The sequence below is a fragment of the Odontesthes bonariensis genome, chromosome 1 (genome assembly GCF_027942865.1).
Source record: "Odontesthes bonariensis isolate fOdoBon6 chromosome 1, fOdoBon6.hap1, whole genome shotgun sequence".
Taxonomy (NCBI): domain Eukaryota; kingdom Metazoa; phylum Chordata; class Actinopteri; order Atheriniformes; family Atherinopsidae; genus Odontesthes; species Odontesthes bonariensis.
In genome coordinates, this window is record NC_134506.1 from 36,031,473 (window position 1) to 36,059,308 (window position 27,836).

Sequence of the window (27,836 nt, forward strand, 5' to 3'; positions counted from 1 at the left end):
GAGGCCTGTCTCACATCTTCTGGAAGACTGTTCCAGATTTTAGGAGCATAAAACCGAAACGCAGCCTCACCTTGTTTAGTCCTGACTCTGGGCACCAGCAGGAGACCCCTCCCTGAGGTTCTCAGAGCCCGAGTTGGTTCATATGGCTCTAACATGTCAGAGATGTACTTTGGCGCTTGACCATGAAGAGACTTGTACACAAGCAGAGCTGTTTTAAAGTCTATTCTCTGAGCGACAGGAAGCCAGTGCAGAGACCTGAGCACTGGACTAATATGGTCGTATTTCCTGGTTCTAGTCAGGACTCGAGCAGCAGCGTTCTGGATGTACTGCAGCTGTCTTACAGCCCGTTTAGAGAGCCCAGTGAGCAGGCCGTTACAGTAGTCTAACCTGCTGGAGACAAACACATGGATCAGTCTCTCTAAGTCTGGTTTAGACACTATTCCTTTGATTCTGGCAATGTTTTTTAGATGGTAAAAAGCTGCTGATGTTACAGATTTAATGTGGCTGTTAAAGTTCAGGTCTGAGTCCAATATTACCCCGACATTTCTAACTTGATTATTAGGTTTTAGAGAGAGAGTCTCAAGGTGACTGATAACACTTTCTCTTTGTTTCTGTGGGCCACAGACAATGATTTCAGTTTTGTCTGAGTTTAGCTGGAGAAAATTGTTTTGCATCCACACACTGATCTGTTCGATGCAGCGACACAATGCATCTACTGATAAAAAGAAGTAGGTTTGATTGGCAGCAGTAAAAGAAAACTAAGTGAAGATTCAACATCTATGTTGGTATTTACCTTGAAATTGGTGCTTATCAGAGGCTAAAGCGATCATTTATTTAAAATGGTACCGGCTCAGTATGTCTGCTATGCAGTACCTATATGACAAACCCTTCATTTTGTTCATGTTGTGAAGATGGACAGAGAGATGTGTATGTGATATGAAACACACGCAACACAAGCGTCGAAGTTGAGAGTTGAACATCGATTTTTCCTTTATAGTCGTAGCCATTTGCCTTTAACAGAAAACCCAACAATGACAAAGATTCTTAAATAAACCGGAAAACAGAAAGTGTCACCACTGTAGTGGGAAAGGTTCTGTCTTGCAGCCTAAGATAATTCCCAGCTTTGTCTGATGCGTTGTTTACATCTAGGATATAGGATGAAGCCATTAATATATTTGCACATGTTAAAGAAAATGAGAGGGGGGGGACAAAAAAAAAAACAAATACATGTGCAGAATTAGGCACAAAAAGTGCAGAAAAACAATACTTTGCTCCTACGCTTAACTGCACAACTGAACTGTAATGACGCTCAGTAACCAGCAGATGTCCTCATATTTAACAAACAAGGGTTTGTTGTTGGTCAGACGGGACTGCACAACTTTTTCATCATCCATTGGAACCACATATATATTTTTTAAATAGACAAGCTGTTGTATGAGTACACCTTAAGTGTTTTTTTTTGTGTGTTTTTTTAAGTATACTGTATTGTATATGTATTGCAGCATTTGGTGTTTATGTCCTGCATTAGATGATATTTAGTGATGAAATTAATATTTTTCACGGTGTTCAAAGACGAAAATAAAAAAATGTCGCATGCTTTTTTTTTAGTTATGAAGCCAAAAATAATCCTTTAAATGTAACGCAATTGTTCTCAATAAAAACACAACGTCCATTAACCTTCATTAAAGGTTTGTAGTCAAAGTCCTGTGAGCGGACAGTTTGGATACAGCAACCCTCATCCATGTCCTGTCAAGCGTCTGCTGTTCATTAGGAGGAGGGGTTATTTAACTCCGCTGCCCCCGCCGGTACCTCCCCGCCATCCTGATCATCTCTCCTGCACCGCACCAGAGCTGGTGATTATCAGTGGGACCGCTCCTCTCGCACTTCTCACTCGGTTCAAAATGGACTTGCTGAATTCTCTGCTGTTTGTTGCAGTTGCCGCCTGCACAGTGGAAGGTAGGCAGTCTGGGCTTCAGTCGCTAATTAACTCTCAGAGGAAGACAGGCTGATGGGGAGGATTTTTATTAGGAGTCAAGGGATCACCCTCTGCTCAAGTTTATGCGTTTCATGTGTATGAAATCCTGCTGGATTGATTTGCAAGCTCTCCTAATTGGAAACATACCTGTTGTGCCGAACACGAATCATTGGTAGTGTCAGTCTTTAAGAATATTTTAATCACCCTGCTTTACTTGTTAATGTGGAATAAAAGAAACAATGAGTTATTTGAATGTCTTAACATGTTTTTCACGCCTTTTTTGATCCAATAGACTCTCCCCTGTTAATGCGTAGTATAGTAAAATCTATAAAACTCTATTTGCAAGGATGCCAAAGGCTAAATGTGAATGACTATACTTGCATTTGCTGTTGACGTAACCATGCAAACATAATATATATGTTGTTCTATATGTGGAAATGCAGTACTGTGCAAAAGTCTTGAGCCACCCTTCATTTCTTGACATATTGCTTGAAAAATGGGAAATAAAGACATAGGATTTTTTTAAAGGCTTCAATTGTTCTTAAATAACAACAAAAGAAAACACATTCCTCTGAAGATGCTCAGGTCTGAACAACTGGACTGAAATTAAGTCATAGGCAAAATATTTGAAACACCTTCAAAAAGCCTGGAAAACTATTGCTGAATGCCACTTTAAAAGATCTCAATAAAGTTTGTCTCCTTGAGAGCAAAATGTGAAGAAATGAGGGGTGGATTTAGACTTTTGCACACAAGCATGAGATCCAACTTGCAGTTGACAATAATTCCACAATCACGATTTCATGTTCTGTCATGTGAAGACATCAAATTGTGTCATACGTGAGCGATTCGTCTGTCAGCATTGAACTTCTTGCAACTTCTACCGATACTCTGTGAGGTTGATTTAAGTGGAGACTTGCAGACAAGTATACTAATGAGAAATCCAGACTGTAAGCACAGCATTTCCTTGGCGGCGCAGTATATTCTGGCTGACATAAAGATTGATGCAAACAGACTGAATCTCAGCTTGAAAACATTCTTCCTGCAAAGACCTTTGTCGCATGACTGAACAACAGTTTCTATGTAATATCCAGAGCAGGACTGTTGCCCTTGTGCCTTTCACACTATGTCGCAACATCTGTGGAGACCATATACTGTTTTTGTCTAAAAGGACACAGGTCAACCTATTTAAATTCCAAGAAATCTTCAGCTCCAATCTTGAAATGATGATTAGTTCTCGAGATGTTTGAGACGTTTTCATTGGTTTTACTAAAATCAGCTCTGAATTTGAATAGTTTGATCGAGGCAATTCGTTAATTTATTGGTAATCACTCACTGAGACTCTTCAGTCTGCACTTTACCGGCACTCGTTAATGCGCTTCCCTCAGAGTGAAGCGTAGAGGCAGGTGGAGAGAAATCTTGTGAGTGTGTGCACATACCTTCACATATAAATGTCTGAGCACATGTTGAGGGGTAATTAAAGCCCTTGTTCATCTCGCTGACTACTAACGCTGTTGAATTTGATCAAGGGGTTGAAAAATTTTGCTGCTTTCTTTTATGGCTCTGAGACATTTTCGGACAATAACGTACATTAATGTCATTATGCTGATCCTCATGGTGAAATTTGATTATGGCGGGATCAGGATGGAGGACATCCACAGAGGATTCGGTTACGGACAAAGACGGGCTTTCAGCTAATCTTTTCTCGTGAAAGAACTGAATGCAGTAGAGAACAGAGAGGCGAGGAGATGCCTGCAGACAGCATGGTCTCTGCCAAATCATCAGGATAATGTGCTTCTCATAGGTGGGTTTGCTTTGGGCATTAGTGAAGTGAATGAATGCTGCCAAAAACACTCCATAACTCAAGAGAGGAAGAAAGAGTGTTACAATGAGGATCAGGTCTGATTTGAGATTGATGTTATGGCTGCAATCTGGATATATGACATGAAATAGTTCATTTTGAATTAAGAGCTTATAGAGCAGACTGTGAACTGCAGGAGGATCAGCAGCATCAGAGACTCCCCCAGAAAGCAATAGGGGTACTGGTGGGTTCTGCCTGCAAGTCTAGTCTCTTTCCTGAGCTTAAATTTCTGTTTAATTTAGTAAAGGTTTTCTCAGACTGTCTCTCCAGTCCAGACACAAATAACTACTACTGCCTTTTGTGATCCCCAGTGTTTTCTCTCGTGTCACCGTTAGATTGTCATTGTCTCCTCTACTGTCGAGCTTAACATTCCTAAATGATATATGCTCCTGACAAATGGTAACTATTGTTTTATGGCACATACGTACAGGCCCAGCTGTATTTTATGTTTAGTGTGAAATGATCACAATCTGGTAACGATTGACATCATCAGGTGAAACCAGATAGAAGAATGAGAGTGGCCAAAGAAAAAGGCCAGTTTCTAAACATTTTGCAATTATAGTAGAATTTACCTCAACAAGAAATAAGTAGTTCATAAACAGGCTAGATTTAAAAAAAAAAAAAAAAACTCCGGTTCTATTTGGTGGAGTGTGGGAGTAAAAACGATCCCTGCAGCAGATCTGGACGACCTAATCGTTAACCTGTTTGGATCCATTCGTGGGTTCATACTAACCTACAACAAAAAGATGTAATAGTGTTTGGTTCAACTGAAATATTTGATAACATGTTTTGACATTTAAAAAAGTTTTTTTTTACATTTTATGGTTCCCAATGTTGAAAAAAATGCCATGAGACGCCACAGAACACAAAACTGAAATGAAGTTGGCCTCTGATTTGGCAGATAAGGGTAATGATGGAAACATAGCACATCTTGAATTTGACGGCAGTGTGTTTCAGAAAAGTGTTTCAGGTGCTTGATCTTTGGGAGAGGAATTGTCTCATAGTCTGATATGAGATTCTAGCTCCTCAACAGTAATAGGTCTTCTTTGCCATATTTTGCATTTCATGATGCTACAAATGTTTTCAACTGGTGAAAGATTTGATTCCAGGCAGGTCAGTCCAGCACCCGGACTCTTCGACTACAGAGCCATGCTGTTGTAATAGCTGCAGTATGTGGTTCAGCTTTGTCTTGCTGAAAAATGCAAGACCTGAAAAAGGCGTCCAGGTGGGATCATATGTTGCTCTAAAACCTGTATATACTTGTCAGCATTGATGGAGCCTCTCCAGATGTGCAAGTTACCAGTTCCACAGGCCTTTATGCACCCTCATACCATCAGATATGCAGACTTTTCAAATGAGTGCTAATGACGAGCTGGATGGTCCTTCTCCTTTTTGGTCCAGAGGACACAGTGTCCATTATTTCCAAAAAGAAGTTTTGATTCGTCTGGCCACAAAACAGTTTTCCATTTTGGCCTCTGTCAGTTTCAAATGAGCTTTGGCCCAGAAGAAGACAGCGCTAGTTTTGGATCATGATCACTTCTGGCTTCTTCTTTCCATTATAGAGCTTTTACCTGCATTTGTGGATGGCACGATGAACCGTGTTCACAGACTATGATTTCTGGAAGCGTTCCTGAGATTTCCAGGACAGAATCAGGTCCGTTTTTAATGCTGCCTGAGGATCACAGGCATCCAGTACTGATTTTCAGCTGTGTCCTTGCACACAGAGATTTCTCCTGATTTTCTGAATTTTTTTGATGATGTACTGTAGATGATGCAATATGAAAGTCTTCTCATTTTACAATGTTTGCATTTTTGCAAATAATTGCTCTCTGCTTTTATTTACATTTGACACTATGCCCAAAACATATTTGGAATTAAGCTGTAAACCACCTTAAAACAGGGGCCTGTACTGTGATCTTATGGTAATCTGATTTATTGACCTCAGCAATGGAGATCATTTATACTATTTATACAAATCGCTCACGTATGATTAGTGCCATTTATACTAATCTGTTTCTATATCGTTTCTATCGCAGACGCCGGAGCCCACGTAAGCATTCGCATACGATGCTGATTTTAGCAGTTGTAAACGGGGAGAAACGAGGATCCGCAGTGCTGAGCTCTAGCTAATCGGCTTTTATAATGAGAACCCAGCCACTGCAGCAACGCAAGCCGTACATGGAGCGCCGCTTTTGGGTTAGACCGGGAAGAAGCAGCGCATGGTGGGACAATTTCGTGGACCAAGTTGTTGTCGCCGAAGAATGGCGCGAGAACTTTCGAATGTCCAGAGCAGCCCTGATAAATCTGTTAATATGAAGCAGTTGCTCATGCTCCAGATGCAAGGGCGATCATGTGATGTGATGGCTGATTAGTCATGTGACTAGCGAATCAGCCGATCCCCGTTACAGTGTAAATGTAAATAGTTTGCAAGACGCCGACACGAAGAAATGGTGAAATGAATTAATGTAAACAGAGCCTAAGCTGTAATCCAATGCTTATTATTAATTGGTAAACCAGCCCATGTTTTCTGACCCTGCATATGTGCGTGTAAATCTATAAAAACTATAGCTGGAATCAAATTACCAATCACAATTGTATATTTCTAGTTGATTGAAAACAAGCACAGCTGCTGCAGTCAAAGCAGGAAAAAAAAACTGACTTAAAATAATAGAACTAAAAAAAAAAGAAGGCAGACTGTATGAATGCATCGATTAATAATAAATTATCCGATCAATATGACTGCCACATCATTAAAGCACAGGTAGATCTGGAGATTCTGTGTTTAATAATATTAATTTGCAGCATATATATCATTGCAGCATGATAATAATATAGTTGCTCTTTTCACTAACTGAAGAACAGCCATAAAATCTGTCACACCCATGGACTCACGTTTTTAGTTTCATGTTTTAGGTTATGTTTGTGTCACTCCATGTTTAGTTTTTGCCATTTTAGTTTCACTCACTTCACCTGTGTTTTTTCCCTCAGCTGCACTCACTCCCCAATCACTCTCACTCCCTATTTAGTTTCCTGCCTCCCCTTTCAGTTTTGCCGGATCTTTGTTGAAAGTCAAGTTAGTAACCCATGCCATGCTACCATGTTCCACGTCGTTCTTTCAAGCTAAGTATTTATCCATGCCGTGTTAAGTTCTTTGTTTTGTTTTTGTCCACAGCTACGTTTTTTCCGGCTCAGCCGCGTTTTATGTTGGTACTTTGTTTTTGTTTAATAAATTTACCTTGTTCTTTTGAAAAGTCCGCATCCGTGTCCTCCCTCCACACCCACAACCTGACAAAATCAGTTTAAAGTAGTCTGTGGACTTATTGTAAATGTCTAAATTATCTGTTATCCAGGCTCTAAAATGCTATTAGTTTTGTGAGTTTAATACACTGTATGTTCATACATGGAAAAAAAGCTATCTTAATTGATAAAGATTAGTCAAATTTGCTTCAAATCTTTGTCACCAGCGACAAGCATTCAGAATATAAGCATTCCCCTCTGATGAGATGTCTACCATGAAGTGTTGTTGGTCATTGACTCCGAGAGAGTCGGAAAGACACTTTTTCTGTAAATGTGCTGACGTCTGTTTCTTTTTCTGCTTCAGGGCAGCTTTTGGAAAAATAAATATATGTTTAAAAGAAAAATAGATAAGATAATCAGTAATATATGATTAAGTCAATTAACTAAATTTAGAATTGAATTAATACGGGTATTAGTACAAAATATGATTATTACATTTAGCAGAAATACGACCATATTTCACAGTCTATATTTTGTCATTGCAAGATTTTTTTTTCTTTTTATTGTAATGATATTTATTATTAGTATTTATCAATACAGTTATCCAGATATCCATTTTTTTTTTACCTGCTTAATCCAATTCAGAGTCGAAGGGGGGCTGGAGCCTATAATAGATGTCATTGGGCGAGATGCAGGGCACACCCCAAACACATTGCCAGTCCATCACAGAATACATTTAAGGAGTCTTTTGTATATTTCCACATTTGTGGCGGATTGTGGCAGTTTCTGTCCAAGAAACCTCATTCCTGCTGTGTAAATACCACACAGTTAAAAACTGAGAAGTTTCATTTCCGGTATTAAAGGGTTCCATCCTGCGACTGCCTCCTCTTTTCTCTTTGCTGTTGATGAAGTTTGAGCTATACTTTTGTTAATATCTGTTCATGTTTAGTTCATGCTCATGTAAGCTTGTGCATTTACTCTGTACTTTCACACAAAGAAACTTGGATGACACAAAGAGAAGATTTGCGTAATTTATTTCATGCTGCTCATGCAGCTGTTGAAGTCTGACCCTCACTGTTTTTATATACATGTTAGTATCCCGGTTTTGATCACATTTTTACTATGAAGTTCACATTAGCCATTAGAAATCCTGTCTGTCATATTCCTGTGTACATGTTGATTAAGTATCCAGATTTCTGACCATGTGTGTACACTTAAAGCCACTCATATCTTTACCTGCATGACCGTTCAGAAAAGGTCTTTTCATGCCCCAATACCCTGGTTTATTTTGGTGGTAACACCTTTCTAAAACCAGAATGAGACCTTATCCAAGCTTTTTAAAGCAGAATAAAATGATTTGAGGGACACAGAACCAGGACACTCCAATAATTCAGTCATAGACAGGATGTTTGTGCGCATCTAAACGCACTCAGAGATACTGAAAATTAAATGATATAATTGAATGTCTATCTTCTGTAGTCTCGCATCAAGGGCCAAACCAGCGAAGACTTTACAACGACCTGATGTCATCCTACAACCCACTGGAGAGACCAGTTTACAATGACTCTCAGAGTCTCACTGTTCACTTTGGGCTCAGCCTCATGCAGATCATGGACGTGGTGCGTAAATAATCAGTTACCTTGAACTCTGAGAAACTCTATCACTGGCTTCTCATGTAACAGCTGGATTTAGTTAGAATGGAAAAGGATATTGGCTTATTCCATTATGGAATTAAAGTGAATACCAGCGTATTTGATTTGATTTGAATTGTTCATCTTTGTGAACATAAATGCAGTTTGATCATTCATATGTGGTTTTTCTTTGTCTAACAGCCTAAGCTTTTATAACCAGTCAGTAGGAGAATAAACTGAAAGTATCTACAAGTAATTGCTTCTGCTTTTTCTATTACCACAGCCTTGAGAGAAGAGACTACTGTAACAAAATTAAACCTGAATAATTGTATTAATTTTTTTTTCCTTATAGGATGAGAAGAACCAGGTTTTAACAACCAACATCTGGCTACAGCTGGTAAGACAGTTTCTTCTATAATTTATGTAAAGTCTCAGAAAAGATAAGTTGCATAACTTAATGGTTTCAGTCACACACATACATTGTAAGAGTAAATCCACCGTTTTTCTTCATATTTTTGTCCTGTTTGTGGTCACAAATTGCTGAGTATCTGAGTAAAAACGGGGTGAGTGAAAGGCTGCACTCTGCTTAGTTTTGTGGGATTATTTGCTGGATGTTTCATATAATGCTAACAAATTATTTAATTCTTCTTCTTTAAGGGTTTTACAGATACTGGCATCCATTAAATTGCATTTCAACAAATAATTGTTTTTACAGTTCCATTTAAAGCAGTTATAACAGAGAAAACAGTGTGTCTGTTTGCACATCGGAATAAATTTAACAACAGAATGCCCATGCTTAATTGTGTAATTCACATCTAGTAGTGACACCAGCCTTTTGCCTTTTCATCTCCCTCATAAGCAACATACCCTTTTCTCCTCCATGCAGTGAGATGAAGTGTATGCACATGGATGCTTTATTACAGCTTGTTCATTTTGTGACACTTGCTCCCTGCTGCTGCGTCGTCAGCAAGCTCTACCAAGGCTGTTTGGCCTGTTTTAAATCACGCCGTGGAACCACAGCAGCAGTCTCACACACACACACACACACACATAAACGCACAGGCACCCACAAGGTCCACCATCTGTTTGCACTTGTCCAACACTCATTGGCTCGATGTGGAATCCGAGAAAATAAGTTTTAATGTCCCAAGGAAGCACTCTTTGTTGAAAGCCACAGTGAAATACTGAAGATCGTTCCGCAACATCACAAGATGAGTCTTTCTCCTGAGTGAAAATGTTTGCATGTAAATGTAAATGTAAATGTAGTTTATTTATACAGCCCTTTACAGACAATCCTTACGGTGTACCAAAGTGCTTTACAGCAGGTAATAAATAAAGAGAAGAATAAGTAAAAACTAATAAAATCAATAAAAGAACAGTGAAAGCAATACAATACAACTAAATCGAATAAAATAAGATAAAAGTGTCATCATCCTAAATAAGTAGGTTTTTAGCCTAGATCTGAAGAGGCACAGGTCAGAAATAAGACGCAGCTAGACGGGGAGCTTATTCCAGAGCCTGGGGGCAGCGACAGAAAAGGCTCGGTCACCCCAGGGTTTGTATTCTGACCTGGGCACTTCCAGCAAAAATTGATTTGTTGACCTCAGAGCTCTACCAGGATTGCGGACTGTTAAAAGCTCAGATAAATATGATGGGGCAAGGCTGTTAAGAGCTTTAAAAACAAACATTAAAAGTTTAAAATCAATTCTATAAAGGACAGGAAGCCAATGGAGGGAGTTAAGAACAGGAGTAATGTGCACACGTCTGTTGGTGTTGGTTAAAAGACGGGCAGCAGCGTTCTGCACCAGCTGAAGGCGACTGAGAGAAGACTGGGACACGCCAACATAAAGTGCATTGTAATAGTCTAACCTTGAACTTATTAGGGCATGGATGGCTTTTTCAAGGTCATGACGACTTAAAAACATTTTAACTTTGGCCAGGAGACGCACCTGGAAAAAACTAGTCCTGACAACATTGGTAATTTGTTTGTCCAACCTCAAATGACTGTCAAAGGTCACTCCAAGATTTCTGACGGTTGAACTAAGCTTTGAAGACAAGGTGCCAAAGCCGGCCGTCACAGTATCCCCAAACACAATACATTCAGTTTTGTCATCATTTAAATGAAGAAAATTTTGGGCCGACCACTGCTTGATATCAGCAATACAATTAAACAAAGAACTGTTCTGTTCTGCATGAACAGAAAATGAATGCTTGTTTGACTACAATGAGAAACTATTGTGTTGTGGTTCAGATTCGGTAATGCCTAAAAACGGATGGAAATATTAGAATTTGAGATCGAGTTTCTGTGAGCTCTTTATTCGGAAATTACCATGTGTCCTGCACAGGTGATTCTACCGCTCTCCCTGCTGCTGAGAGCCATTGTTTGAGCACGATGCTTAGACTTAATTAAAAGTGAATTACAGGGCTGATTCGAAAAATCCTCTTGAAAAGCCTCTTAATCGAGATATCATGTTTTAGCCATTTCAACCAGCTGTGCCATTTTTCTATATTGAGCTATAAATCAGCCAGAGTCCTCCACACATCTGCTGTTAATCTGTGTAGTTTTTCCAGAGACGACATATATATTCAACTTACATGAGTCGTTCTTAAAACAGAACTTGATCCCTTGTGAAGTAACCAAGTAACTGTGAAAGTGTCAATAACTGACTTTGTTAGAACAACTTTCATACCGGAGATTTTCACTCGCGCTCTGTGAATTAGTGGAAATCACTTGCAAAGTAGGAGTAACTCGAGAAACCAGACTATCCTCCTCTCTAAAATGTCCCCATTTGGCGCTTGTTACGACCCTGCTCAACCAGGGGAAGTAGCATTAAACCAGATGGTGTAGGCATACAGTAAAGTCATTTATTGTTTAGTGAGAAAAAATATTAAGTGCACAATAACGAAGGAAAAACTGCAACTGAAATCTAAAGCCTGCGGGTGTTAAACCAAAGAAATCAGCAAAACAGAATGGCTACTAACCAGTAAAAATTTATTTCTACTAAAACCAAATAGCAAATCAAAAACTAAGCAACCCACTTTAACATAAGTAGAAGAATTAACACCCCTGGTCCTATCATCATTATGGACTATTTCATGCAATATAGTCACGGCCATTTGAATAACACAGAGACAAACACCGCCCACTGGCAAGCTGCTCACAACAAATCACAGCTGCACCAAAAGTAAATAGCACAGAACAGAGCTGAGGTGCCACCGGGATTGATGGAGCAGCCCAAAGAACAGTCCATTCAGTGGTGCGAGATACAAAGGGGAAAGGAGTCAACACTATTCAACCATTCATGGACAGGGAATGGCACTTAAGCCAGCAAATCAGCACTCAGCAAACACACACAATCTGTATACCAGAACAGGCCTGGGACTGTACCATCCATGCAGGCAGATTTGAACAGTTGATGCAAAAAAAAAAGGAAAGAAGCAACTTCTAGTGATCATGAAAGCAACTGCATTTAAATTGTAAAAGTGGCGTCTGACATGGTGATGGTTGTGCTGTATTTAGCCCTAACCAGGATTGCTTTCTATTCCTGCGCTAGTAATGTGGATTACTAACCCTAACCAAGTAATGTTACCACCTAAAGATTATGTCTGTAACCGTGTGTAACCAGGGAAACCACCAAAATTGCGTTCCATGAAAGCGATGGTTGCAATGTGAACATAACGTATTTTATCAATAATCGTGATTGTTTTTTTTATAACCCTAGTGAAGGAATTATGTTGTTTAAACCCAACCAGGAAGTGTTAAGTCTTTTCTTGTTGTTGGTCTTGATCTCATCTCTCAGGGGTAGTACTTTACAGGTGGCCTTATAAGCTATGTTGAGGGGTGTGAACAAATTACCTATATGGCAGTGTCTGTTTTCCACAGACAGTCTGTCTCATGTTTTACTGTTGGAGCATAGCGACAGCAGCTGTGAAAAAAGTCATCTTATTCTTTTATTAGCTTTGATTTAAATCACTAAATCCTAGTGTGGAGGGAAAGACAGTCAAACAGTGTTTTTGACAAAATGCTGCTCTTCTTGTCATGTTTTTGTGCCTTCACATTTTATTTCCTTCTTTCCTTTATAACTAAGGCATGACTCCTTTTAATTTGCAATCACTTGCAGAGTTTTAGGCAACATGACTGTTTGTTGTAGCTGTCACCAGCTGCATCATGGCCTTTATGGATGGAAATGCCAAAGGATTCATCCTCCACTTTAGTCCAAACTGAAAATCTCACCATTGGCCAAATGGATCGCTGTCACATCGATCATTAGGTTTTTCTAAAAGAAAAGAAAAATTCAGCCCAATCTCCCAAGAAAACATTTGAGAAAAATGTTTTTCCACATTCAGCAGCCACAATATAGGAACAGAAATGGTGACATGGTAAAGTTTTTCATTGCCTGTTGTTCTGAAAAGCATTCAGGCAACACAATGTGAACTTTAAAGGCCTAATTGAGTGGTGTTTTTATCACCCCTCACCCTTATGACATTTTATGAATATCCTAAACCTAACCATGTATTTTCCAAGCCAAACCCAATCTTAACTGTGACTGACTTCACTAAGTTGAAAAAGGAAAAGTCCTTGAACTTTTTTCTCTTAAGCCATTATTCCAAATTTTAAAAAGCTCAGTATCCTACATGATGACAAATATAATTTCATCCTCACATGCTGCTCACACTCAGTTCAGTGATTAAACTAAATTCTTGTAGCTTGTGACTGCATGGATTTAACTGCAGCTGCTGTCAGAGACGTGCATTTTCCCCTGCTATAGTAATTGTCACTGCAACGTCACAAGGTGTCCTAAGTCCCTGGCTTATAAAAGTGGAGCCCAAAACAGGGAATGTTAAAGAAGTTTGTATGTGAAACATGACAAGTACATTATGATTTTATTACTCACAGAACTGGAATGATCATTACCTCCAATGGAACTCATCGGACTATCCGGGTGTGACCAACGTGAGATTTCCCGACAATCTAATTTGGAAGCCAGACATTCTGCTCTATAACAGGTAGGCGTTGAAAGGACAGATCTGCTGGTTGTTTCTCTGGAACTGGAATTAGACTCTGCATGATAATTTGGAGGGATTTCAGGGGGAGGATCTCTTTTTGGATTTTTGTGCTGCAGAGATGAATCGAAGCTGCTCCGTCGTTACTCACTGTGACACTTTAAACAGCACAGACTAGACTTTTGTGAAACAAAAAGAAAGCCTGTGTTTTTCCACCGCGTGTTTGCAGCCTGTGCAAGATTCATACCACTGTGATATTCAGTCTCAAGTGGCATGTACAAGAGATTCAAGAGAATTTCTAACATTCTCTCTGGTATGAACAAAATGTTAATAGAGATGAAAACTCGATTGACTTCAGCGCTCAGTGACTTGTGAATGAACTCAGATTTGAATGACTACTAAATTGAACAAGAATATAAATGAGGATGATAAAAGTTTCAACTTGAGAACCCTCCATTTTTAAGGGCCTCTTTGCATGACATTTTGTTTTTGGCCTCCAAATTCCTGTCTTCTTAAGGACCATTTTAGAAACATTTTCAACTTCTCCTTTCTGACTTAAACCTTTGAATTCTTTTAATGAATGCCCTCTTCAACAGTTAAATAGAATGGGTGGCAAGAGCAGGTGGCATTATTTAGTATAAACAAAGATTTGTCATTTTTGTGTTATTATGAATCTGACTTATGACGTGCACAACTCAATCAATAGATGCAAAATACAAGAAGCTCAGGACAAACAGAGAAAATGTTCCTGCACGAAGCTGATTGTAACAACCTTTTTGTAAAAGATGTGGTTGTACGTCATTACTCCACCACTGCAACATCCAAAAATATCTTCTATACACCTTGTAGTTGTAGCAAAATGATGGCACACACGGCAACAATACTTCCCCTTAAAGGTGCGATGTGTGGTAATATGTTGCAAAAATTCACCAAAAACTATCTCCAACAGTTTGATTGTTGCTCTTATAAAGATGATGGAAAGGTTTGTCACATGTTCCTGAATGAGCAAATGAGCACAACCCAGAGAGGAAAAGTCTGTGTCTAATGTTGGTGTTCCGAGGGTTTCTCCGGGGAGCTGCAGTACCAAGAGGCAAAGTAACAAGGAGGCTGGAATCAACGCAGCTGGAGACTATCGTCTTCAGTGGAGACTATTCTTTAATACTGTGCACAGGGTCATACAGCCTGCATGCCAAAGATGCAAGACAAAGAACAAAGAAGTTTCAAGGCTTTCTAGAGCCAAGCTGACATATATAGATATAAGATCAATACCACAGTGTGAGACCCCATATGTCTTTATGATATGGTACAAAGCTTAAATGTGTCCAGCTTCTCCGAGCACGCTATCTGTTGGTAACTGGTTACATTTTGCCTTATCTGGCTAAATGTTTTCCTGAACAATTTAACCTCATGTTTGAGGCAGTCCCCTTTATGAGTCATTTGTCCTTCTATTTGAATTTTTTTTATCTAACTGAATTTGATTAAATTATTGTTGATAAAGAACATCTTCAAATACAATATATTTAAGTCTTGGAATAGCTGTCAGTGCACATTGACTATATATAAGAATTGTAGAGCTGAAAGTTTGCATGAAGTGTGAAAATAAACATCAGCTGTGGGGAGAATAAATTCTCACATATACACATATAGTGAGTATATATATTTGGCTACAGTACAGACGTATTTACTCGTTTTTTCTGTTGTCTTTTCCGGCCTCCAGAGTCAGAGCGCGAGCTGTTAATTTCCTCAAAACAATTAAAATTCTACATAGATGTTTTTCCACATTCTGTGAAACTACTTTAGAATGAGCATTATTCCAAACAACATCCTATAAAATAAATCCAATAGAACTAAGAAAAATGCCTGAATAAGACAAATATAATGAGGTAGCTTCATGTCAGGCTCTGTTCAGGCTCCTGCTCTTGCTTCTTGAGGTCAGAACAGCATCAACCTGCGTGTTTGTGCAAGACTTATTTAGAATATGTTGCTGAGACTCAAACTGAAAATGATAGGTAACCCCCTCCAAACAGACGTAGTTTTCTTCCATCGGGCGTGTACCTGTTCTGTGACTAGATTGTTTCTGTTAAAGAAATGCAGACAGCGCGACTTTTCCTTCACTCCACAGGCCGCCTACATAGCACTGCTTCGCTTTATTTTTTTGGCATTAAATTTTATATAGCTACAGTTGAGAATGTTTTGCAGCTTTGCAACAAAGTTTCAGCTTTCAGTCATTTTCCACCTTTATGCTACCTATCTTGTTAGGTTAGCTGTTATTTAGACAAGGACATTACTTCAAGGTTAGCTGGGCTCTGCTCTTTAAATTTATGCTGCACAGTCTAGATCCTCTCTTTAGAGTAATACATCATTTAGACAAATGAATCAACTTCTATAGAAAAGATAGGAGAAATTTCTTTTATTATATGTCCCTAATGGAAAGTGCCACGGAGATCACCATTAATCAATCTTTAAAGGTTCTGAACAAACCACATTAAAGGCACTCCACTCTCCAATCCACTAATGAGAGAAAGGGTTTTGTATTTCATTTGTCACTGTCCTACTGAGAAAATCCCTGATTTCAGATTCTGAAAGAAATAGTTATTATTCTCAGCATGAGCTCCACCCTGCCCCGATCTCAGGGGAATTCATTTAGAAGGAGTGAAATGCAGGTGGCATGGGAGAATGAGGGTAACTGTTAAATAACCATCATCAGTGCTGCATCTGATGCGAGTTCCTGTGTGTCTTTTGCTGCAGTATTACTGCTTGGAGAAATATATGTATTTTCCGTCCACATCCGTTCCATTCCCTGTTTGTTTGCTTCACAAATGTCTCTGGTTAGATAGAACTCTGCAGTAAACACACATTTAATTGTTGTGTTCAGTGCAGATGAAAGGTTCGATGCAACGTTCCACACCAACATTTTGGTCGACCCTTCGGGCTCCTGTTCCTACTTACCTCCAGGTAAGAATTTGAATCCCATTTTTCTGTTACATTTGAAAAACTGTTATTGCTGCCTTAATCTCTTCACACTCAAATTGAAATAATTTCATGAAGTTTTATTGAAATGTCAAAAAACAAACACAGAGAGGCACTACAGCAGTGTCTTTTTCTTCCATCAATTTGGAAAGGAGGCTCCAACCGATTGTTGAACATCAGATTCAGGAGGCACACTATGGTTTTAACTCAGGTGACAGTGGACCAGATCTTCACCCTTGCAGAGTTACTGAGGGGTTCACGGGAATTTGACGATCCAGTCTATGTGTGTTTTGTGGATTTGGAGAAGGTTCATGACCATGTTCCCCAAGAGATTCTGTAGGGGGTGCTGCAGGAGTACAGGGAACCAGATCACTTTGGTGGGCTATTCTGCCCCAGTATAACCAAAGCAATAACTCTTGGTACAAAGTCGAACTTGTTTACAGTGTGTGCTGGACTCAGGGCTGCCCCTTGTCACTGATCCTGTGTGTGGTTTTCATGGACATGATCTGGGAGGGGAGGTTGCATCTGTGCGTTTTGAAGATGATGTAGTTCTCAGAGCACGTGCATAAGCAAAAATCTTCGAGTCCTCTCTCGTGTTGCATGGCCATGTACTGGACATATATCTGATGTAGGACTGCATACTGAAGTGACTTAAAATTGGATTTGAAAATCGTAAATTATATTATACACAGCCTTGGAACATTCAGATATGAGTCACATCTAAGAAAAAAAAACAGACTTGAGTCACATTAGCTTGGTAATATGAATTTAAGAGATGTAAACCAACAAGTGTATTTCCTTGAAAAGTCGATTTCTTTTTGTCTGTAAATCCTGTTTGTCTTACGATGGTCTCATCCCAGTTACATCAAATTAATATCAAATCTTCCCAACACCTATATCCATCACTAATACACTCGCATTGAAAATTCGTCCAGACTCTGCAGTCGTATAAAATACATGACAACTTCTGTAAAACCATCAACACACACAGATGCGTGCATGCACCAGGAATAAGAAAGCCTTTCTGTCACAGCTAGTGATTCCTGCTCCCTCTGGCAGCCTCCTCTTCCCCTTTTATCCCTTACCATGCAAAAGCTCTGGCCACCTTTCCCATAGCATATTAATCAATACCAACATAAATAGCACCATCACTGAAGTTCTACTGGATTGATTGCCTTTGCTTCAAGCAATTTGCCTCTCTACTTGTTCCAAATTAACTCTCATGAAATACCATATTGTCACAAAATAGCAGCGTATGAGCTGCATTAAATGTGTAAAATGTATGCAGATGTGACCTCGATGGACCAGTCATTTGAATTTCTTGACATTTGTTTTTATCACAGAGCTTCATTACTGTAAATAGGAGCCATTCTGTTTGTTTGCTCTCCATCTCCATTCATTTCCTCTTCATCTTCATCATTTTCACAGCAGTGGGTGAGAGGAGAGACCTTGTTTACTGCCTACATCTCATATCTTTCTTGAATATGGATGGAAATTAGTTTGGCGCTGCCTCTCCTGAAGAAATACCCCCCACTTTCATCCCATTGTCATATTGGATTTTTTGCTCTCAGTGGGATGGATGGAACACTGACTCTGTATTTCTTCAGAATAAAACCTCTCATACTTCCGCTTCAGTTGTTGGGCACAGGCATGTAATTTATCAATTTTCCTGTGCATCTGGATTAGCCAAATAGCTTCTATATCGGAGCATAAAACACCCGTCCAAGACCCAAGGAGATGATCAATGTTTTTCACTTGACCTGTCAGTGGTTTTAAAGTTGGGGGATATATTGTTGTCATTCATCTTTTAATGTTTCTCACTACAACAGGGATCTTTAAGAGCACCTGTCATATCGACGTGCGCTGGTTCCCTTTTGATGTCCAGAGATGTGACCTGAAGTTTGGCTCCTGGACATATGGAGGCTGGTCTCTGGACTTAAAGATGCTGGAGGCAGATATCACCGGCTACATCGCAAATGGAGAGTGGGATCTCGTCGGTAAAAGAGGACTGGTGTCCTGTGGATTGGACTGATCCAAATATGCATATATTTCACCAGAACAGATTGTGTTTTGTCTTGCAGAGGTTCCAGGAAGAAAAAACGAGCGCCTTTACGAATGCTGTGAGGAGCCCTACCCTGATATCACTTTCACTGTGGTGATGCGCAGAAGGACACTCTACTACGGTCTCAATCTGCTCATCCCGTGTGTCCTGATCTCCACTCTGGCTCTGCTGGTCTTCCTCCTGCCTGCTGACTCTGGGGAAAAGATCTCACTGGGTTTGGAAAACTGAAACACACACATTGACATACAGTAGAGTGCTTTATTGAAGAAGGTTTAAGATAATTTAGTCTAAATGCTTCATGTTTTGGGGAATAAGGCTGACACATTGAACATGTCATCCATCATCATTCCCTGATGCTTTTTTCCAGTTGGAATTTAATTGGCTCTCATTTACTTTTTTGTGTTTTGACCGTCGATGACTGAAAGTTTCAGCCCACAGAGAATGCGAGGGCATTTTTAAAAAAATTCAACCAAATGAAAATAAATTCAATACAACTCCAACACAAATCGCAAAGGTCCATCTACTGCAATTTGTTGGAAGAAATGTGATAATATGGGCCAAAATAGATATAGATGTATAGATTATGAACATTACACAATATAAGTACGATGTATAATGCCTAAGTATGATATTGTATGATTAGATTTTAAGAGTTTTTTCTGACAAACAAAAAAGAAAAGTACACATGAACAAAGTCGAGGGCCATTTGAACAATAACAGCATCCTTTTTTCTCATTTGAGAGATTGTAGGTGAAACATGGAAATATGTTACAACAGACTAGATGTGAAGCAACGTCCTTTGTAGTTGCTAGAAAAGTGTGTGAGAATGTGAACATTCTGGTGGAATTCAGGGGTAATATTTCTGTGCGCTCGCCTTTCTTTGAGCGTTTAGTAACCTGGGTTTGTGCACAGTTTGCAGAACAAATTTATTTTCCAACTATATTTATCCTACGTGTTTGTCAGGTGTGTTAGCTTTGCCATTAAGCTGATGTTAGCCATGAGCTCAATGTACAGGGCAAAACTGTTTTGGTATCAATAAGGTACCTGGATGTAAAACTGCAGTTACAGTCAAACACTGGGATGTCAGTGTAAAAGTCACTTCAAAATTAAATGGATTATGTTTTGTCCAGTAGAAGGATCATTGTGTCCACTCATCCATATACCACAGAACTTTTGAGCTGTCTAAACATTTGAAGTCAATTTGTTTCTACGGCACGATGTTTCAGAACATTCCTCCAAATATATTTTAACAGCCCCACAGAATGATCAGAGTTATAAAATGAGTCATTCTGAACCTTTTGGACCTGCGGTGCTACCATTTCTTTGGCAGGAAACATCTAGTTCAGTTTATCTAAACTCTTCGTATTATGCGGTCATGGCTTATTTCTGGTTGCTCACTTTGCTCATCGGTTAAAGTTGCAGATTTTCTTGAAACAAGAACGCAAGTTTTATGTTACAGTGATCATAAAAATAACACAAGCCTTGATGTCCTGCATGCTGCAAAATGTTATGATTCTGTATCAAAAGGTTCACGCCTTTCTAGAGGCCTCCTGCTGGGGTTGATATGACTGTGACATCTGTGTTGTGTGCTGTTAAAAATGACTGTTTAATCAAAGGAAGCCCTTAACCGCCCAAGTGATTCTGACACACAGCCAACCCTTTTATTATCCTCCAGTTTTTATCCGTCTAGTTTTAATATCCGATTCCACTTGTCTCCTGAGTAATCAGCCATTCTATGAAAAACACTGGTTTGTTATCAACCCCTTCCTCTGTGGCCTTGTGATCTGAGCAGACAATCAATGCTCACTGTCTCTCTAATTGTCAAAGGATAAGGAAAACGCTTTAATCTCATCTCAGTTGTCACAGTCGACTTCAACGTGTGATGCATGAATTATTGAGGCTTTATGAAAACACTATCTGCGGGCGGGTTTTGGTAGCGGGATGTGTGTGTGAACTGTTTGTGGGGACAGGAAGGTGTTGATTTATGCAGTTAGGGCTTTCCTCAAATGTGCTGCAGCTGGACTCTTTCATCAACTGTGCTGCAGAGCCAGATGTGTGAGCTTACGTGTGTGTGTTTGCACACGTGCGCTCTCTCAGACGCGTTGATCGTGCGTTGATGGATAGAGGAAATTCAAAGGAGAACTGCCCATGTGAAGTTAATGATATTCTGTTATGCAGATTATACTTGAAAGTTTTTATATAATGTAGGCCACAGCACAAATCAGGCATATGTAATGAGTTATGGTTTGTGCTTCACTCGTGTGCGTGTGCGTGCTGACACGTGTTCACGAATCTACTGCACATGAAGTCCATGCATCAACCTGCCCGCTCTCTGTCATTTTAATGATAGAACGGTAAAACACTCATTGAGAAATTAGTTTTTATGGCAGCATGTATTCTCACAGTTGGGTTAAAATTCAAAATGGGTCAGCTGGAACAACCTTTGTATTTTGCATAAATGTACTGAAAATGTTAAAACTGCTTATTTATGCGACTGCGTGCTCAATCTGGTCATGTAAAACTTAAAGAGATCTTCTTTTTTTTTGCCAAGTAGGTCTGTGTGAAGTGTCTTACGTGCAGTTAACAGCAGTCAGACCACTCTCAGTTTGGAGAATCAGGGAGGATCAAACAATTACTCAGAGCAGGGATAGCAGAAGAGTGAATTTTAAAACAACTCAAACCAATTTCACAGTGATTCCTGTGTGCCCAATATGTCGCTAATTTCTCTCTTGCATCAAACTGTCATTTACTTTGTCCCTATCTTCTCAACCAAAGAGGGTCCATGGCAGCTACCCAAAGTAGTCTGCCCCAGAACTATGAGTCATAGTTCGGTTGGTCTGATCTTAAAATACCCAACTGTAAGACGGCAACAAAAAAAAAACCAAAATCTTTTAAATCTTTACACAGCCATGCTAAATGCAATGAGCAGCAACACAATTCTTCAGTACAGAAAATAGTGATCACTGACTAAAAAAGAAGCTGATTGATGTCGTGTACGCATCAACCATGCGTAATTATTCTGTTCTCTGTAGATTTTACAGCAATTTAAAGAATCACTATAGAATTTGGCTATATTTTGCTCTTTGGTCTCTTCTACACTCGGGGGGATATAAAGCATTCTTCTGTCAGAGACCTGCACTTGCTCAGCTATACATGTGAATTTGTTGTAATGCTTCAGAGGCCGATACCTCCAGAAGCCACCAAATGTCAAGAGACCAGGTAGAGTAATGTTACTGAACCTAAAAAGAATAAGACTCCATATTTTTAATATGCGATATATGAGATGAAACTAAATATATCGCATGAAATGAAATGAAAGACTGAACAAAAAATGAAATGTTCTTTTTCATCTGTAATATAATTTTTCTTTTTTTCTGATTCCATTTTTTAATTTTCATGTGTGAAATCCAAACATGTGCAACATATTTAGCATTTTATATATATTACAGTGTCATGTACTGCAACAGAGAACCTTTTGAATGGCAGCATATTTCAAGACTTAAGTGTGAAGTTTGCTAAAACTGACCAAACAATTTCACATGAGAACTTATTTTCATGTTGAAACAGAACTGACAACTAACTGTGGCTTCATCTGTGAGGCAGAGATGATAATGATAAGTTAACAACTTGCATTTCAATCTGATGAATAACATAACACTTACAAACAATCTGCTGCTGTAATGTTGTGTATTTCCCATGAGTCATGATCCAGAATACTAAAGTAAATGTTTGGATTGTATACAAATATTTTAGTAGTTTTATCACAGGAAACAGCTTCAATCTCCTCTGATTTACAGCCGACACAGCAGAGGGAGAAATGATCATAATCGTATTCTTTTTCACGATTCTAGTTGACACATAATCTTAATGGACAGATTTTCAATCACAACATCTGATGCATTCAATTGTCTTCGATTTGCTGAAATTGTCTGACAAAAGAAACAGAAAAATATGTGAATGAGAGCGGCCAACTTGTTGCTTTTACAAAGAAATGCAAAAAGTTGCATCTTTAGAGCATGTCTGGAATGTACGGGTCGGTTTACGTCTAGTTGAGCGTATACATTCAGGGATAAATCCAGCTGCAACCACATCATCTGGGTGTGTTAGTCACCTTTTCAGAAGTTCAATGTCACAACTCTGTGAAAAGAGTAAGTCTCTTACTAAATCAAAAGCTGCTTCCTAAATTAACATTAACATGATCCAATGCAAAAGGGGACTGTTTTTTGAAGACCAGTGCACATGACTGTTCGAAATAAAGTTAATCAGTGTAGCTGTGAAATGTGGATTGTTGCTCCTTACTTAAAGTTACTCCAGCCTTCAATCTGGATCGATTTAGCCCACTTTGCTGCATAGTTGTTGTTTGGGGGACTTTTTTTCTTTTTAAGACTTAAGACTTTAAAAATAGTTACCTTAGTAATTCAGGCTAATATTTAGCTTAATAATTTGCTTGTTTTGGCTGCACGGTGGTGTGGTGGTTAGCACTGTCACCTCACAGCAAGATGGTTCCAGGTTCAATTCCCATCCTTTCTGTGTTGAGTTTGCATGTTCTCCCTGTGTATGCGCGGGTTCTCTCTGGGTACTCTGACTTCCTCCCACCCTCCAAAAACATGCACATTAGGTTAATTGGTGACTCTAAAGTGACCCTAGGAGTGAGTGTGTGTGGTTGTGTGTCTCTGAAGCGGGTATAGAAGATGGATGGATTTGCTTGTTTTGCTTTTTTTTTACAATGTAAATCACCAACATGTTACATTTTAGTATAACAAATTGACACCTGGATAAATTGGCTTTGATGTAGCAGCCTGGTATTCTAAAAGTTTATTTTCATGAGCCAAAAAGAGCTTTTAAAGAAAATGAGTGCGTATCACTCCAAAATGTCATGGTCACATGACAAAGAAAGTGCATGGTTGCCAAGTTACAGGAGATGGGTCGACTTACCCTGCTGTTTAGAACTTTCTTTGTCCTCTAAGAGGAATTTAAATGCTCTTCCACAGTCTAAAGATGTAACAACCAACTATAGCAGCTGTCATCACAATGTTCAGTGGTGTTTTTTGTGTGTGTTTTTAATTACACAGGTTATCACGTCTGCTTTGTGTGAAACGAGACACCCTATGAGACGTGATAACCTCTCACATGTGGGCATTTTTAATACTTTTTCACTAACTGAGATTTTGTTTCCTGCCAGGCATTACAGTCCTGCTCTCTCTTACCGTCTTCATGCTGCTAGTAGCAGAGATTATGCCTGCCACATCAGACTCAGTGCCTTTAATAGGTAAGCCTGGATTAAGTTAAAAGTAGTTGCTATGCTTGTCAAACACTATCAGAAGAAAATCACTGATGATAGTTCCTGCTGTCATTTCACTTTACTTGTTCTCTAATGTTACAGTGCAGCTAAGTTTAAGCAGCCATTTAGTATTAACCCTTTTTTATTCAGATATCTCAGTCATCCTGTCTTAATTACAGTAGTAGAATGACAACAACAACAAAAACGTCACATACACAGTCCTGGAATGTAGAAATCTTCAGAAATCAGTGCAATGAACCAATTATTATAATCATAATGTTTGATTAAAATGTCCAAAAAATTTACAACATTTGGCAAACTTGACAGCCTCTGAATATTTCTGTATTTGAGCAAAAATAAGTATGTTTTTATTACCTTAAAATAAGTCATTCATATCTGAAAAGGTGTTTAGGAGGGGTAGGGGGGTGATGTCAGAGAGGGAGGGGCGACCTGCTCCACTGTCTTAATGTCTTCTTACCACAAAGTCCTGCAGGAATCTCAACAGATGTATTACGGATGATTGCTTTGAAGTTTCATAGCAGCATTTCTGATACTCTCAGACAGCTATTTTCTCTTCAATTCTATGAAAAAGATAATTGAAACTATGCAGTAAAACCATTGATTTGTTTTTTCAGGTCATGTGAACACTGAAAATTAAACATAGATGAGCTCACTTGTTTTCATTGTTTGGGAATCAAATTTAGATCTAGTTTTTACTATATGAAAGCCTTTTGTTGTTGCTTAAGAACTGTGGACGTTCAATCAAAAATATTTTGAATTGACTAAATTGGTTCATTCGCATTTTTTTCTGAAGATTTTCTAGATTCTGTTCAGACACTACAGAGGTACTATCATCACTGTGATTTCTCTCTGTTCCGTTTGCCCTTTTTCTTGTAAAAAAAATCTTTGTGAAGTCATTTTACTTCTGTATGCTTCACTGTCTGACAAAACTTTGTGCGTTCATTCTGAATTGCTTCTCATTATCTTTACCCAGCTGAGTACTTTGCCACTACCATGGTCATTGTTGGCCTCTCAGTAATTGCTACTGTGCTGGTGCTGCAGTATCACCACCATGACCCTGATGGAGGCAAGATGCCAAAGTGGGTAAGTGTTGTTTCATATTTCACTTTTACTTTTGAGTAATTACATGGTATTATTCCTCTGGTAATCTGTCTTTTAGCCTCAAGCCAGAGCTGCGAAGGACATTGTGTTTGAATGTGGAAATATGCTTTGCTTCTGCATTTTGCTTCTAAACCTAGCCAGTATTTGCTGCACAATGAGGTCTCCTTATATGATAACACAATGAGAAAATTCAAGGTCATGTTTATTATTGTTTGTTCCTGAGAGGCAATTTGGTCTGCAGCACAGTCAACCCTATCAGGTGTGAAATGTGACATCGGAATCAATAAAAAGCATTAAAAAAACAGAGAGTAAATAAAATGCCATGAATTGCAAAAAAAATAGAGTTGAGTAGTGATCTGAGGTCTATACTAAAGGTTTCAACGAGTCACTGCACACAATCCAATAAACACCTGAGGACCAATTAGACACAGTATATCAAGCTTTTTATTCCAGTTGGCTGACAATTTGAGCAACTCTCTGAAGCAGAAAATCATGTAACCCAAGCAGATCAGACTTTCCTTCCATACTAATTTTTCAAAAGTTAAATGTTGGGGTAGATTCTCTGTAATCCAGGTCATGGTAGTCCTAAGAGCTCGAACAAAGGCGACTGGACTTCACTTATTGATTCTTGAAGATGTTTCACCTCTCATCCGAAAGCTTTCCTCAGTTCTAATCAGCTGAATCCAAGTTGTGAATGGTTGTAAAAAAAGAGGTGAGTCAAGGCTGTTCTAAGTTCTGGGTGGGAGATACCGGAGGCTTTAGGTACCAAGAAGAGGGGTCCGGTTGCCTTGGTTCTCTTAGGGTTAAATCTAACTTCTTCATTATTCTTTCACCCTAAAGACCCGTGTTATCCTGCTGAACTGGTGCGCCTGGTTCCTGCGCATGAAGCGCCCAGGTGAGGAGCGAGTGCGTTCTGCCTGTCACAACAAGACTCGACGGAGCAGCCTGACAACCATGGAGCTCAACGCTAGCACCTCAGCTTCCCAGTCCACCAACGGTAACATGCTCTACGTTGGAGTCCGGGGCCTGGAGAGCATTCACAGCTCCACTGCCGCCACATCTCCTGACTCCGGGGTCCTTTGTGGACGGCTGCTTGGACGAGTAGGTGAGGATGAGTTGCTGCTGCCTCCAAGTCAGAGCTCCTCAGCGATACACATGGAACTAGAGCTCGCCAAGATCCTCGATGAGGTGCAATACATTGCCAAACGCTTTCGTGACCAAGATGAGGATGAGAGCCTGTGCAACGAGTGGAAATTTGCTGCGTCCGTTATCGACAGGCTTTGTCTCATGGCTTTCTCGGTCTTCACTATCCTCTGCACTATCGGGATCCTCATGTCAGCACCCAATTTTGTAGAAGCCATTTCCAAAGACTTTTTCACTTGAAGTTACGATCAAGAAGTAAAGGGCAACGTGTCAGTGAAAATTAAAGGTTAAACCAACCTCTCTTCTCATAGAGAAACCATGTGTAAATTTCATCCTTTTGTACAGTTTGATTATGAAACTAAATCTAATGACGCATTGTTTCAGCAGTGTAACTTGCTAACCTGCAAAGAATACAACTGCGGTTTGTTGTGTAGTGTATTATTGTTAGCTACAATGTGTGTGTCCTCACAGAAAACTCACAAAATGTATCTAAACATGTAGCAGCTGCAGTATCCTGTATTGAAATGTATCATATGAATACTCGTATATGTAAAACAAATAAGGGATGTTGTAATATAACTTTCTATAAACACAAATTGTTGTTAAGTATTATGATAAGCATAACCAAACTTCTCAATTTAATAACATTCTGACTTGGTCTGACTTACTTTTATTATAACATTTTGTGATAATCAAAATAGTCCATGTTTATGTCAGTAAATTCAACCTGTTTCGTTTTGCTGTTGTGATGTTTAACAGATAAAATGTATCGTTTCTTTTTGAAAATGGGGCGCTACATTGAAATGTGCTTTGCGTTTTATTACAGCTGCTCAGAAGCTGCACCCACATTTTTCCATTTCAACCATAAATGACAACATCCAACCTTTTGTCCATTTCCATGGGCGATAAAATTGAAACAGACAACTTGCAGACAGAGAACAGGCTCTTTCACTGTAAGTCAGCACAAGCCACAAACTGCCCTGCAACTCCTATGGATAAATGTGAAGGAAATTACCTACAAGAGTGAAAAATGAGAATGTTATTCCTAAAAATGTATTTTATTTCTGCTTTATTCCTGTTATCCATTTGAAGCAACAAATGTAAAAATGATAGATGTGACATTTAAAGTTTGAAGTTCTTTAGACTAAACCTTATTTCATACTTACAAGGATATCTCTGATTGAACAAGGACAGCTTTGTCGGCACCAAAAACTTTAAAAATGTCAAGACACATCATGGCATTAACTGTTAAATCAGACGTGCAACAAATTTCAGAATGACGTCCAAGATATCGATACATAAATGAGCAAGTAAAAGAAAATATCAAGTCAGTACAAGAAGGAAACTTTGCTAAACAAAAGAAAGCAGAGGGGCGCAGGCCAAGGTCTGGTTGAGATTTTATATTTAGACGAAAAGCTCACAAAACACAATTTACTGCAATATTAAACAATTGTTCTGATGTTTTACATCTCAACAAATGAGACATTTTTCCTTTTAACTTCTGAGAAAATACAATTGACACGACTATTAGAGGCGGAAAGACTAAACTAATA

General features: G+C 39.1%; 1 protein-coding gene across 1 annotated transcript; it reads left to right on the forward strand.

Moving 5' to 3' along the window:
* Window positions 1-1,749: 1,749 nt before the first annotated feature.
* Window positions 1,750-27,333, forward strand: LOC142380135 (neuronal acetylcholine receptor subunit alpha-7-like). The gene is made up of 10 exons (XM_075465704.1): window positions 1,750-1,956; window positions 8,550-8,689; window positions 9,054-9,098; window positions 13,599-13,708; window positions 16,581-16,660; window positions 18,505-18,672; window positions 18,757-18,951; window positions 23,920-24,006; window positions 25,013-25,122; window positions 25,981-27,333. The coding sequence occupies exons 1-10, from the start codon at window positions 1,902-1,904 to the stop codon at window positions 26,521-26,523; spliced, it is 1,533 nt and encodes a 510-aa protein (XP_075321819.1). The 5' UTR covers window positions 1,750-1,901; the 3' UTR covers window positions 26,524-27,333.
* Window positions 27,334-27,836: the final 503 nt, after the last annotated feature.